The sequence below is a fragment of the Haliotis rubra genome, unplaced genomic scaffold, assembly GCF_003918875.1.
Source record: "Haliotis rubra isolate DU_JTF1 unplaced genomic scaffold, ASM391887v1 Scf820, whole genome shotgun sequence".
Classification (NCBI taxonomy): Eukaryota; Metazoa; Mollusca; class Gastropoda; order Lepetellida; family Haliotidae; genus Haliotis; species Haliotis rubra.
The window spans coordinates 273,281-287,770 of record NW_025767547.1 but is presented as its reverse complement, the minus strand read 5'-3'; the positions used below and the strand labels follow the sequence as shown (position 1 = coordinate 287,770).

At 53.5% G+C, this 14,490-nt stretch overlaps 1 protein-coding gene across 1 annotated transcript in view; it reads right to left on the bottom strand.

Annotated features, from left to right (window-relative positions):
• The window catches only part of LOC124262101 (CAD protein-like), a 108,561-nt gene that overhangs the window by 73,286 nt on the left and 20,785 nt on the right, over positions 1 to 14,490 (bottom strand). The window contains 6 exon segments of the mRNA XM_046696546.1: positions 3,974 to 4,117; positions 4,246 to 4,556; positions 4,687 to 4,882; positions 12,622 to 12,868; positions 13,323 to 13,405; positions 13,952 to 14,119. Of these exon segments, the coding sequence (XP_046552502.1) occupies positions 3,974 to 4,117; positions 4,246 to 4,556; positions 4,687 to 4,882; positions 12,622 to 12,868; positions 13,323 to 13,405; positions 13,952 to 14,119 (1,149 nt within the window).

Sequence of the window (14,490 nt, the reverse complement as noted above, 5' to 3'; positions counted from 1 at the left end):
TCTGTTGACAGTGACAGAGAACCACTGACCTGCTCAGCTCGAATGGAAGCAGATGATAATTGGAAGGGGGATAACTCTGGTAACTATACCTTTCCTGTCAATATTTTATACAAATTTCACCAGCTCCTTAATAATCATAAAAGCTATTTTTTTAAAGAAAATTAAAATAAAATTTCAAGGCTATAACTTGCACTACTATACTAGTACTGAGGTGGACTAAACAATGCAGTACTGAGGTGGACTAAACAATGCAGTTCTGAGGTGGACTAAACAATGCAGTACTGAGGTGGACTAAACAATGCAGTACTGAGGTGGACTAAACAATGCAGTACTGAGGTGGACTAAACAATGCAGTACTGAGGTGGACTAAACAATGCAGTACTGAGGTGGACTAAACAATGCAGTACTGAGGTGGACTAAACAATGCAGTACTGAGGTGGACTAAACAATGCAGTTCTGAGGTGGACTAAACAATGCAGTACTAACCTGTAGAGGTTTCAGATTCTTTGAATATATTCCTCCTTGGGGTACTTATAAGCATTTAAATGTCCATTTAAAATCCCTACTTACAGTTGTAAAATAATATTTGAATAAAAAATATTTACAAAACAAAACTACGCTTTGTCTTGTGAGACACCACCCTTACAGGGCCCTCTGGCCCCCTACAGCCAAGAGCAGGTAACTCTAGACCGTAACCTCGCACCTCACTTTCCATGCTGAACCACATCAGACAGAATGTGGGGAGGGTGGTGGAGAGAATTCTGCAAGGAGGAATATATTCAAAGAATCTGAAACCTCTACAGGTTAGTTCGATTCTTTTTATATATTCCTCCTTGGGGTACTTATAAGCATAAGACAGACTCCTAAAGACGGAGCTAAGGAGCCGCATTCTGTCTGCAGAAAACACCCCGACAAGAAGTGGAATTTCCCAAGCTAATTATAGCAGAAAAGCACACTTACCCGGGTCACGGTCCACCATAGCCAATCAGGCGGGGCATGAGCCAGGGTCAGGGTCAACATATGTAAATTGCCCAGCTAAAACCTCGCTAAAGCAAACTAACGAGACACACCCTCCCTCCTTCCCGTAATCTACTCGAAGCCAAGATAAGGGTCCCGCAATAATAAGCCACCAGAAACGAAATGCCTTAATATGTATATATTTAGCAAAGCTTCCAAGGCCAGTAAAGTCTAGAGCAGAATGCAAAAGACATGGGAATAAAACCATCACCACATAAAACCCGGCCACCAAGGGAATATGTAAACAAGATTTTAAAACCCAACACCAGTGTTAAAAAATTTGGCATAGAATGGTTCACATAATTCCTCGAAAGCTCAATCGGCTAGAGAGGTGGAACCATGCCCACTGGAGAGAACTGACTGACCGAACCGAAAGCACGCCACTGGAGAGTCTGTCAAGTTGGTAATGACGGATGAACGCATTCGACGGCTCCAAATAGCCGCTGAGCAGATCTCCTCAATGGGCAGGGCTGCAGCGTAAGCTTTCGATGTAGCAACTGCCCTAACCGAATGAGCTTTCAACCCTACAGGCGGATACTCTGTTTGAGTATAGCTCATATGTATGGCAGAGACAAGCCACCGAGAAATGGTTTGCTTGGTCGCCGGAAGACCAGCCTGAACCCCGCCATAACAACAAAACAATTGGTTACCCTTACGGGTACCCCTTTGTTCGCTTGATATAAGCCTTAAGTGTCTTACGGACATCTAAGACGGAGCACGCCGTAGAGAGGTACCGACAGGAAGGCTGAGTGAAAGCTGGGAGCTCAATAGGCTTCGGCCACATGGAAGGGACTATCCTTCTTAGGACGGTAAGTATCAGGCAGCCGATGCTAACTCTGTCTTTGTGAAAACAGTAAGCTGGATCGGCCGACATTGCGCGAATATCGCCAACCCGCTTCGCCTGAAGTCACCGCCACAAGAAACGCCGCCTTCCACGCCAACAGCTGGAGGAAAGAGCCGACAGATTGTGAAACAGTGGACCGGACAGCCAATCAAGAACGATTGACAAGTCCCATCGGGACTAATCCGCCGACAACCGGACGGATTCTGTCCACGCCTCGCTAAAAGCGCTGTACAAGAGGGTGCTGCCCCAAGAGAGCACCGCCAACAGGAATATGAAACGCAGAAATAGCTGTAGAATATCCTCAACAGTTGAAGCCGCTAGACCGGCCCAACCGAGACTGGAGGAATTCTAAAACACAGACTAAATCTGTAGAAAAGGGATCAAGAATCCCCTGTTGACACACCAGCCAATAACAGGCCCATCTATCCTCATATTGAACGCTTGTCGAATCCCTCCGCTGGCCAGAATTGTGTCTGCAACTGGTGCAGGAATTCCGCCGCACGAGGCGCATCCCCGACAGCGCCAGGCCACCCACTGAATCCTGGGATTCGGTGGGCCCCGCTCTGGGATAGGAGGTCCGGGTCGAAAAGGTAATAGAACAGGAGGCTGAGCCAGAAACCTGAGAATTACCGAAACCAGCGCTTGTGCCGACCAAAGGTGCCAGAAGCACAAGTAGCCGAGCTGGTTGTGCGGTCAGCTGTGACAGGACCCTGGAAATCAGTGGTATCGGGGAACGCCCACAGTACCCTGTCCGGCCAATCGAGCTGAAAGGCGCCGTTATTAACGCCCCGATCCGAATCCGAGCAAAACACAGGAATCTGGTTCGCCACCCCAGACGCAAACAGATCCACCTGGAACGACCAACAACTGGGAGATAATCCCGAATATCTCCCGGTCGAAAGCATCCACTGCGGGGGCTAGTATACGCCGCGGAGAGTGCATCTGCACGGACGCTGTCTACCCCTCGGAGATAAACAGGCAAAACCCGAATGTTGAACTGATCGCACCACAGTAGAAACTGCCACGCCTCCTGAAGGAGCCGACGGAGACACTGTGCCGCCTTTGCTTGAGAATGTAAGACATGGCCGCTTGATTGTCCATTTCTAGACGAACCACACGGCCCTGCACCAACACCGGAAGCACTCGAACACCCCGCGGACTGCTCTCAGTTCTAACACATTGATGTGTAGGTTGACTTCCCCGCCCCCACCAGAGGCCGGAGGCTGAGTGCTCGCCCAGGACCCCCAACCTGTGAGGGAGGCCCGCCTGAACTGAGAGGGAAGGTGTCGGGTGTCGAGGGGATCCCCTGACAAATTCCCGACGTCCGGCCCACCATCGCAAGTGAGGAATTAACCACTCGGGCGCTGTGGAGAATAATCTCGTGAGCTCTGCGAGTGGGACCACAGCTGAGCTAACGCTTGCTGAACTGGTCGCGATCCTCAGACGCCAAGACGCCAAACCACGCCCACTGTCGCCGCCATGTTGCCTAGCAACCGGCCATGTTCGGGCTGACGATTGGGCTTACTGGAGAAACTGTGTAACAGTCCTCTGACTTTGACGATAAGGTCCGGAGCAAGGGAAACAATCCCTAGCTCTGTTGAATCTGGCCCCCAAGAATATCAGATCCCAAGCGCCGAACGAGGTCTGATTTCTTGAGGTTGATAATCCAGCCCAGTGACACCAGAGTATCCATCACGCACAGTGTGGAGGCTCTGCTTAACTGAGGACCTAAGGCCCTGAGAAGCCAATCGCCCAGGTACGGGTGACAACACCTGCCCTGAGACCTGGCTAACTGAGCTGGGATTAGCATAAGTTTGGTGAACACCCTTGGCCGCGGGAGATGCCGGCGGGGAGCACGCTAAACTGGTAGCACGCCCCGCCGGAAGGAGAACCGAGGTACTTCTTGAACTCGGGTGCATTGGAACATGGAGGTATGCGCTTTTGAGATCGATTGACGTAAGCCAATCCCCTGTCTCGACGGAGGAGATCACTGACCTGAGTGTCTCCATCCTGAAAGACGGCACCTCCAGTAACTGGTTCAACCCTCTGAGATTCAGAATGGGTCTGAACCCTCCGTCCTTTTTGGTCACTAGGAAGTAGGTGGAATAAAACCCTCTCCTTGTTGACCCACAGGAACCACTCGATGGCTGCCTTGTTCAGTAAGGACTGAACTTCGCACGGAGCTGGCCCGCTTTGTCGCGAGGTCGGCACAGGCGCAGCCCGAACCCCGAGAAAGGACGGAGGATCTCGCCTCCACTGTGGCAAATGGCCATCCCTGAGCGTGGACAGGACCCAGGGATTTGAGGTGGCTGCCTCCCACTCCCGGAGGAATAGGGACAACCGGCCGCCGACAGGGACGTGTGGCATGAGGCAGTGCACCCCACAGTCGGCAAGTCTCCGCCATGCGTGAGTGGGGGCAATAAGGGCTCTGGGGAAGGAATCAGTGGGAAGCCGGGCTGGCTTCCCCTTGCCCCGAAAAGGCTGCTGAGCTTGAGCAGGCCTGCCCTTGCCTTGCCTGCGCCTGCCTGCTCGCTTGACTGCAAAGGGCAGTCCACTTTGCAGCATCCTTCGCCGGGCAGAAGGATAAGCGGAAGCGAAGCGGGAAGGCCGGTGGCGCAGGAGCCGGAGGGCTGCTCCAACAAAGGCTTAGAGTCTTTGAAGGTAGAAACAGCCTCCGCTGCCTCCCCGCATAAACCTGCAATGCCCCAGGGAACAGGGAAGATCCCATGGTATAGGGCAATGACAGGAGCGCTTGTTGCGTGGCCGGTGAATACCGCCACAGACAACCACAGGCGCGAGGCCCATCACGGCACCCATCATCTGACTGGCACAGCACCTAATGCTATCCCGAGCCAGATGTGAGTGTACCCCCGTGAGCTGCCGCGCGAGCACTGGCGCCGACAAGTCGGCGTCACAAGCGCTCTGGTCCACCAGCTGCCCCTGCAGAGCAGACAGGTAGGCTGAGTGGACCGCCACCTTTAAATGCTGGGCTGCGCACCGGTAGCACTCCTCGAAGGACCGCTACGCAGACTTCAGCGTAAGGGAATTAGTAGGAAAAGGGGGGAGGCGCCTGCCCTGCCTGGCCGAGGCCAGGGAAGACGAGGACGATCCCCCCAAAGTAACGGACGCAAAGACACACTCGTCCACCACTGGCGGCTCGAAAAGCGCCTCCTCTCCCAACTGGTACCTCCTGCCAACGTCGGGCAGATCAAATCTCGAGCGAGAACCAGTCAAGAGAGGATTTACCACCTCACCTACCAGTGATGGTAGAATGCGGGCGCGCGCCTCGGCGACCTTGGTAGGCGCGAAAGCCTCCCCGGGAGCCGAAACTCCGCGGGGTCGAGCGCCTGTGTGGGAACGGCCACCTGGGGCAGGGCTTCGGCAATTTTTTCCCGCACCTGCCTCAGAGACGAAAGCCAAAGCCCTCCATGAGCATAATCCTCGGCACTCCCGCCTCAACAGCTGGGCAGAACTCGCCTGAGTCGCCTTTTGGCGCCAAGAGGAACCTGCCGCGACAGGCCTCCTGGGCAACCCAGACTGGCTGCCAGGCGCCGAGGTGTCCACGAGCTGGGCAGTGCCGAGGCGACTGCCAGTCAGGGCACCAGGCGAACGCTTGGACGGGGGATCCTGTGCCCAGATATCACCCCCCGCCCGAATCAGGTTGCTGTAGAACAGCTGATCCACTCGTCGTGCTCGAATCGTTTGAGGCGTAAAAGTGGCACATGCCACACACCCCTCTTCCTCATGCTCAATTTGGGTGAGGCAACGTAAGCACACCTCGTGTGTGTCCCTGACGGGAATGGCCGCGAGGCAAAAATTTAACCAAACCTGCAGAGGTTTTCAATTCTTTGAAGAGAGTCGCCCTTGGGTACATATTATGCATTTTCCGGCTGAAAATGTCCTGTGACAGTTGTATCAATGTTTTTGAATAAAAAGATTGAACAATAAATAAACTCTTTTATTTATTATAATGCCCCTACCTCACGGAGTTACCTCCCTTAGCGCATGCGCACTTCAACTGGGTAGGCTCCTAGACCCGTATCATCATTCCTTCTGCTGAATATATCAGTGAACAGAATTGCGGGAGGCGGGAGGTTTCTACCCTCAAGGATCTACTCTCTTCAAAGAATTGAAAACCTCTGCAGGTTTGGTTAATTCTTTTCAGAGAGATCGCCCTTGGGGTACATATTATGCATAAACACAGACTCCCAAAGACCGGAGGCCAGGGAGGAGGGAATTCTGTCCAAGCACACACAAATATAGCGATCGTGATCATGGAAAAAATTGAACAGACGCCATAACACTCACCTGTCACTTGTCCCAGTTTCGCCTCGCAGAGGCATTATGGGAGGGGAACTGACAGGGAGGAATTGTGCTCAAAGATCTACCTCACTAGCATAATGAGACATTGCACGAGTGCTAATGTCAATGAATCCCCACCCACTAAGTGGCTTTTACATAAGAGCACCGTAGGGGAATGCAAAATACCACTCACTAACGATATAGTAACTCCGTGAGAGAATCGAAGGGGGTACAGGTTCTCTGAGTGAGCACACAGTAGCAGACATGTCAATAATGGAATTATTGTACAGTAGCCCAAAACAAACCAATAAACCAAGACTCACTCGGTCAGGGTGGCAGGACACTGTCCACTGGAGAGAACAGTACGGCCAAAGCTCGCACGACACGGAATGCGACGAGCTGATAATGGCGATAAACGCGCTTGGCCGGCTCCAAATAGCGGCGGAGCAGATCTCTTCAATGGGGAGTGCCGATGCAAAGCTTTTGAGGCTGCTACTGCCCTGACCGAAAGTGAGCCTTCAACCCCTCAGGGGAGGCTTGCCCTTAGCCTGATAAGCCGCACAAATACGAGACTAGCCAGCTTGGTGACAAAGTCTGCTTGCTCGCTGGCAGACCAGCCTTCCCGCCACCGTATAACAGAACAGCTGGGTACCCGCACGATTCCCCTGCGCTCGCTTGATATAGACTTTGAGCGCCTTACGGACATCCAACGGGTGAGTGCTCAGAGGAGTGGTCCCCGATGTGGAAGGCTGGGTAAGAGTAGGAAGTTCGATAGGAGCTGTCACATGGAAAGCTGGATCGACCTTCGGTCGGTAAGTATCTGGGAGGCTTAATACTGACACGATCCGCAGTGAAACACAGTCAGCCGGTCGGACGACATAGCATGTAAATCGCCGACCCTACGACCAGATGTTACCGCCACCAGAAAACAGCTTTCCAGGTCAACAACTGAATGGAAATAGCCGATAGGTGTGAGAAAGTGGGACCGACAGCCAATCGAAAGCACGATCGACAAATCCCAAGGTGGACTGGTTCGCCTGAGAGCAGGTCGAATCCGCTCCGCCAGCCAGCAGAAAGCTGCCAGACGAGAGGGTGCTGCCCCAGAAGAGCACCATCGACAGGGTGTGAAAAGTGGAAATAGCGTGGAGTAGCCGCTAATGGTCGGCCGCCAGGCCTTCTTCCAAACGAGCTTGCAAAAACTCCAATACTGACTAAATCCGCAGAAAAGGGATCTGCAATCCCCTATCTGAACACCAGCGCCAGCATAGCGGGACCACCTATCCTCGCATCGAACGCTTGTCGAATCCCACCGGCCAGAATTGTGTCTGCAACTGCTGCAGGAATTCGCTGCGGCTCTCGAGGTTAGACCTGACAGAGGCCAAGCCACCCACTGAATCCGCGGGATTTGGGTGGGCCCCGCTCTGAGTGAGAATGTCCGGGTCGCAAAGGTAATAGAACAGGAGGCTGAGCCAGAAACCTGAGAATTACCGAAACCAGCTCTGTGACGGCCAAAGCGTGCCAGTAGCACAAGTAGCCGAGCTGGCTGGGTGGACAGCTGTGAAAGGACACGGGAATGAGTGGTAACGGCGGGAACGCCCAGAGCACTTTGCCCGGCCAATCCAGCAGGAAGGCGCCGGCAGCCAACGCCTCTGGGTCCGTATCCGAGAGCAGAACACGGGTGTCTGATGCGCCCCGCCGACGCAAACAGATCCACCTCGAACGACCGCATAACTGGGGAGATTACTGTGAATATCTGCCTGTCGAAAGCATCCACTGCAGGGGGGCCAGGATCCGCGAGAGAGCCGATCTGCTCGCGACGCTCTCCAGCCCCGGAGATAAACAGGGAGTACCTGACAATCGCATTGGTCGCACCAGAGGAGAAAGTCCCACGCTTCCCGGAGGAGCTTGGGGACACCGCGCCTCCCCTGCTTCAGGATGTACGACATGGCCGCCTGGTTGTCTAACTGAAGACGGACTACCTGGCCACGGACATGCTCTCTGAAGCCAATACCAACCGCACAGCTCTCAGTTCCAACACGCTGATGTGAAGGTGGGCTTCGCTTCGACCAGAGTCCGGAAGCCGACAGACTGCCCAGAACACCCCCAGCCCGTGAGGGACGATCGGGTCTGAACTGTGAGAGCTGGCGCCGGATTTCCAAGGGGAACCCCTGGTGAGATTCCCCGACATTTGTCCACCACTGAAGGTGAGGTGTCAACCACTGGGACTGTGAGACTGCGCCCAGATCCTCCGCGGTGAGTCCACAGCCGAGCCAAAGCTTGCTGTATGGGACGATCTCAACCGCCACCGCACACTACAGAGATCGCCGCCGCCATATGGCTCCAGTAGACGGAGCCAAGTCCGTGCTGGTGCCTGGGGCTGGGAGAGGAATGAAGATACCATCTCCGAACTCTGGTGACCCGGTCGGGCTTACAAGGAAACGAGATCCTTGTTCGCTTGAATCGCTACCCAAGAAAACCAAGTCCTGGGTGGGTACCAGGTCGGATTTCTTGAGGTTGATGATCCACCCCAGTCGAAGTTAGAATGTCTATCACTGTGTGAGTAGCATCTTGACTCGCTGGCTGTGTTAGTGCTCCGAGCAACCAGTCGCCTAGGTAAGGGTAACAACGCCTTCCTTGGCGAGCGAAGCTAGGGTAGCTGGGACTAACATGAGCTTGGTGAACACCCTTGGGGCAGTCGATATGCCGGCGGGGGAGCACCCTGAATTGGTAATACATCCCGCCGTAAGAGAACCGAAGGTACTGCTTGAACGATGGATGTATGGGTACATGCAGATACGCGATCCTTTAGGTCGATTGACGGAGCCAATCGCCGGGCTGAACAGATGAGATCACCGAAGCGCAGTGTCTCCATCTTGAAGGATGGTACTTCGAAAGCATGCGATTCAACCCCTTGAGGTTGAGAATCGGACGAAACCCGCCGCCTTTCTTCGACGAGGAAGTACGTGGAATAAAATCCCGCCTGTTCCTCTCCCCGTGGAATGCGCCGATTATGGACTTGTCCAGCAGAGCCTGAACTTCGTCGCTGCAATATGTCCGCCTCTGGCTTGACATGACGGCACCGAGTGCGACGTATGCCGGTGAAGTCGGGCGACTCGCCCACAGTGGGAGATGGCCTATGCTGACCGTGGCCAGCACCTGCTGCTTGTTGGTAGCCTTCTCCCATTCCGCAGGAATAGAGAGAGGCGCCTCCCACTGGGATATGGGTAGGAGCGCCGCGGTGTAGACCCGAGTAGCGGAGCTGACTGGGCGTGACACACGGCTTGAGCGGCAGCCTGATGGGTTAACGGGAGGTCGGGCAGACCTCCCGCCCGCCGAGGCTGCTGGGAGCTAGTCGAGGACTGCTCCTTGCCCCTACCCTTGGCGGACCTGTTCCTCCGCCTACCCCTACCAAGCGGCCGGCCAGCCGGCAGACTCGGGTGTAGGCTGCACCCCGGGCGGAGGAAGGTGGCACGGAGCGCTGGGCGCAGACACCCGCTGGTGCTCCAACAAGGCCTTAGAGTCCTTGAAGGAGGTAGCTGCAGCGCAGCCTCCCCGTGATGACCTGCTGGGCCCCTGGAAAGAGGGTCGCCCCAGACGGAAAGGGAGGGCCAGCAAGGTTCGCTGTGTTGCTGCCGAAGTACCTAGACGCCGACAGCCACAGCCTGCGATCCCCATGACTCGCGCACATCACCGCCGACGCAGCAGACCGCAAAGAGTCGCCACGTGGTGAGCCTGCACTTCCGAAGCTGACGGAGCAGCACGACATGCGCGCGACATCGCCGCCAGCATGCCCTCCGCCCAGGGCCGAACCTCTGAACCGAGGAGAGGTAGGCCTCATGGACCACCACCCGCACCTGCTGCATCGCTGCCCGCAGACCTCCTCGTAGGTCCGCACGCTGCGTCGCAGGGGGCTACCGCCGAGGGCAAAAGGTGGAGTCAGGCGCCTTGCCGAGCAGCCGGAGCTGCTCGAGGAAGCCGAGCCTTCCCCAGGGCTTACGGAAGTGAACACACATTCGCCTACAATTGGCACAACGGCAGGGAATCCTCCCCTGCTGGTAGCGCCGCACGAGATCCGTAAGTCAAACCGCATCGGGCACCAGACAAGAGGGATCGACCACGCCCGGTGACCAACGGCGGCAGAATGCGGAGCTGCGCTCTGCGAGGGTTGCCTAGGGCAAACGCCGCCTGGCAAGCGGAACTCAGTCGAGTCCACGCAACCAGCAGGCACCGCTGCCTGGGTAGGCCCTCGGCAATTCTCTGCCGGACCTCCCGCAAGGTCGGCAAAACGGAAGCCTCCGCCCTGCTCCTCAACCTCCCCTAAGCTCCATTGCCTCGGCGCCCGAGCCCGAAGTCAGAGGCTGGGTCTCTCCGTAAGAGGACCCTAACCCCGACCCGGTGGACTGCCTAGCTTAGGAACCACAGGAAGGGAAGAACAGACAGACGGCTCCACGCCAGCGCCAGCCGGGCGCGGCGTGGACCCCGTCCCGGTGACGCTGGAGGCAGGCCAGGCAGAACTGGTGCCTCCGCCTTCAGGGGGCGGTGGCGCGCAAGGACCGGAATACCAGGAATACTCAACGGTCCCTGCGCTTAACTCCGAGGGGGACTGGGAGCACCTCCTCTCCTCGAGCAGCCGAAGGCCCGGATCCGGCCAGAGGCAACGGATCTACAGACGCCAAGGCTGAGGGATCGAGCCGAGCCCGGCGATCCCACCCTCGACTTCTCCCCGTCCGAGTGGGTGAGGAACTCCTGCCGGAGACCTCCAACCGACTCCCGAACGGCGACTTCACGGAGTCCATATGCTGCTGAAACATAGAGTCCATTACCGACATGTCAAAACCACTCAAGTGGTAGGAGAGGGGAAGGGCCTCGGATTTTTTTTCCTTTTTGACGCTCGCTTTGTTTTAGACGGGGACCTCCGCGCCAGGTCCCTCCGCCTCACGCATCTCACGATAAAACAACGTGATCGGGCCCCGCCTCTTCTGGGCCCGGGGAAAAGGCCAGACAAATAGGGCAGGACTCAGCGCCGCGGGTCTGCCTTCTCAAGACAGGCAACGATAGCTCATGCCTGTCGCCCGCGGAATTTCTCTGTCCACAGACCTAACAGGATGAAAAGGCCTGAAAGCAAACACGCAAGCATGTAGCTAACAGCCGCCAGCAGCATATAAACACGTAGAAAACATTGAAAATACGCGAAGGTTACCACGAAAGTAATAGTTGGTTTTAATACGCAATATTACGACCACATGGCACGCTAAACTTCCCGCCATGGCAGAGCAACACGCGCGTAAAACCACGGAAAGTTCGCTGAATTTGTATTAATAATAAAGTCACAATTATGAAACAACCAACTGTAAAGCTTTACTGTTCCTTGTTTTAGGCAAATAAAGACCATACATACAGGTGGTGTCTCAGACATAGCTTTCTTTAGTAGCTTTCAGCTGTCCGCTCATGAAGTGCGCTCTATTATAAACACGCCTGTTCACGCAGTGACAGCAGAAGGAATGATGATACGGGTCTAGGAGCCTACCCAGTTGGTGCGCATGCTTAAGGGAGGTAACTCCGCGAGGTAGGGGCCGATAATAAATAAAAGAGTTTATTTATTGTTCAATCTTTTATTCAAAAACATTGATACAACTGTCACAGGACATTTTTCAGCCGGAAAATGCATAATATGTACCCCAAGGACGATCTCTCTGAAAAATTTCTTGTAATGGACCCACGTCTATGAATCTCGTCACGCGCCGAAGACCTGGGTTCGAATCCCCACATGGGCACAATGTGTGAAGCCCATTTCTGGTGTCCCCCGCCGTGATATAGCTGGAATATTGCTGAAAGCGGCGTAAAACCAAACTTAGTCAGTCAAATCTGTGTCCCAACTATTCCATGATGAATCCTTACTATTCCACTTGGTCCCCACTATTCCCCCTTGGTCCCCACTATTCCCCCTTGGTCCCCACTATTCCCCTTGGTCCCCACTATTCTACCTTGGTCCCCACTATTCCACCTTGGTCCCCACTATTCCCCCTTGGTCCCCACTATTCTACCTTGGTCCCCACTATTCCCCCTTGGTCCCCACTATTCTACCTTGGGTCAGAACTAGTCCATCAAGCTGTACTACGCACTATTCCAACTGGTGTCCACAGAGTTCAAACCCTGTGTCTCCACTGTTCCAACCAGGAACCCCAATGTTCCAACCTAACTCCCCACTGGGTCCTAACAAGTCCAATGTGGGTGCCAAATGTTTGTACCTGGATCTCCATTGTTCCACCTTCTGTTTCCACTGTTCCCACTAAGGTCCCGACTATTTCACACAGCGCCCTAACTGTTCCACCCTGTGAACCCACTTAAACCCAGATCCCAGCTATTCTAACCTGATCCCCACTATTCTGCTTGTAAAATGGACACACCCCCTTGTGTCATGCAAACATCACCTCTTTCAGCTGTAAAACACCACTTACTATGCGAAGTTCCCTGATACAGTTGACAGCACACCAGTCAAACTCGACGCTGCTGCCGATGCGATACACGCCGGAGCCGACAACGAGGATGTAGCCCCCGGGGAAGTCAAGGTCATGGCTCTGGCCGCTGTAGGTCAAGTACAGGTAGTTGGTCTGGGCGGGCCACTCGGCAGCCACTGTATCAATCTGCTTGATCCACGGTGTAATCGCTAAAGCCTCACGATGTTTCCGCACCGCAAGCTCCGTACTGAAAGATATTGACTTCAACTATTCCTCTCTCTTCATGATATAAGTTACACTCATGTCAGTTTTAGATAACAGAATTTAGCAAAATACTGTCTGTCTATTGACCAATGTTGCAATCAGCAATATTCCAGCCATACGAGAACCTCCTGTAAATATTACAGTCTGGACCAGACAAACTAGTGATTGATTACACTACAATTTCTCAGTCCCGACATGCAACCAATCTGAGATTGACCATCTGATCAACTGAGCTGTCGTGCATGAAATAGACTGGGTGTTTAACTATAATTTACCTGTGTACAATTAATAACTCTAAAAAAATCATTGACAGAAGCTAAACAATTGTTCAATATTTAACTGGTTGATGCCTAACTGGTCAATGCTTAACAACTTCAATCGTAATGAAGAGTTCAAGTTGTATGTGTACAATTTGTTAGTGTTTAACTAGAACCAACCTCTCTATGGCAACAGCTATCTGCTCGTCTGAGAAGCCCAACTGTTTGGCATAAAGGAGAGTCTCCTTGGGAACAGTACTGGCCTGAAACATGTATGTGCAAGACATGAATATCAAATACAAACAATCAAAGTCATAGTACAAGAGCATAAACTACTCTGAACTACTTATACTTATACCCACCAACCCCCTGAAGAGACCGTATTCTCCCTCCAAAAGGCCAAACTTCCCCCCCCAAACCAATCAGTTTCACCCTCTGAAAGGCCCACCCTTCCCCACCAACTGCTCCCCCTCATATCCAAACAGACACTTTTACCCTTCCGAATAGGCTTATGTAACCCCATCAACAACCTCCTGCCCCAAATAACAGCCTACCTTCCCTGAACAAAGGCTTACCATCCCTACTTGTGAAGAACATATTACCTTTGCCCTTGCCCCTGGACTGACTGACTGAGTGTGGTTTTACGCCGCTTTTAGCAATATTCCAGCAATATCATGGCGGGGGACACCGGAAATGGGCTTCATACATTGTACCCATGTGGGGAATCGAACCAGGGTCTTTGGCGTGACGAGCGAATGCTTTAACCACTAGGCTACCCCACCGCCCCTCTTGCCCCTGGAACAACCTACCTTGCCCCTGTACTGTTCCATGGTTGTGATGTGGTCCGTGATGTGTTTGAACTTTTGCAGGAACCAGTGGTCAATCTTGGTCAGCTCATACAGATGCTCTATGCTGTATCCCTGCTTCAGAGCCGCAGACAGGACAAAGATGCGCTCATCTGTCGGCTCACGGAGTTCCTGAAAACAATGTGAGTCAGTAGCACATTTAACGTACGACAAAGAAAGTGTCTCATCCTTTTCTCTTGCTATCAGTAACAAGATCAACAAATGGACTGAGCAATTTTTAAGGCTTGTCCACTCTTCTTGCCTCAGTATTTGGCAATATCGTCAGGTTGGTCTCTGAACACCACAGCAATATTCCAGCAGTATGGTGGTGGACCAGTCCAGAGCAGACACATCTATAACTGATAACACGAGCACCGATCCACAGGCTTAGTGTACGTTGGTTGACATGTTACCAACAAATTCACAAAGTCAGACCTCAAAGTGCATTACATCAAACTCTCATGACAGACACAGGTATTCACGAAGTTTCCTCCACTGTGAGT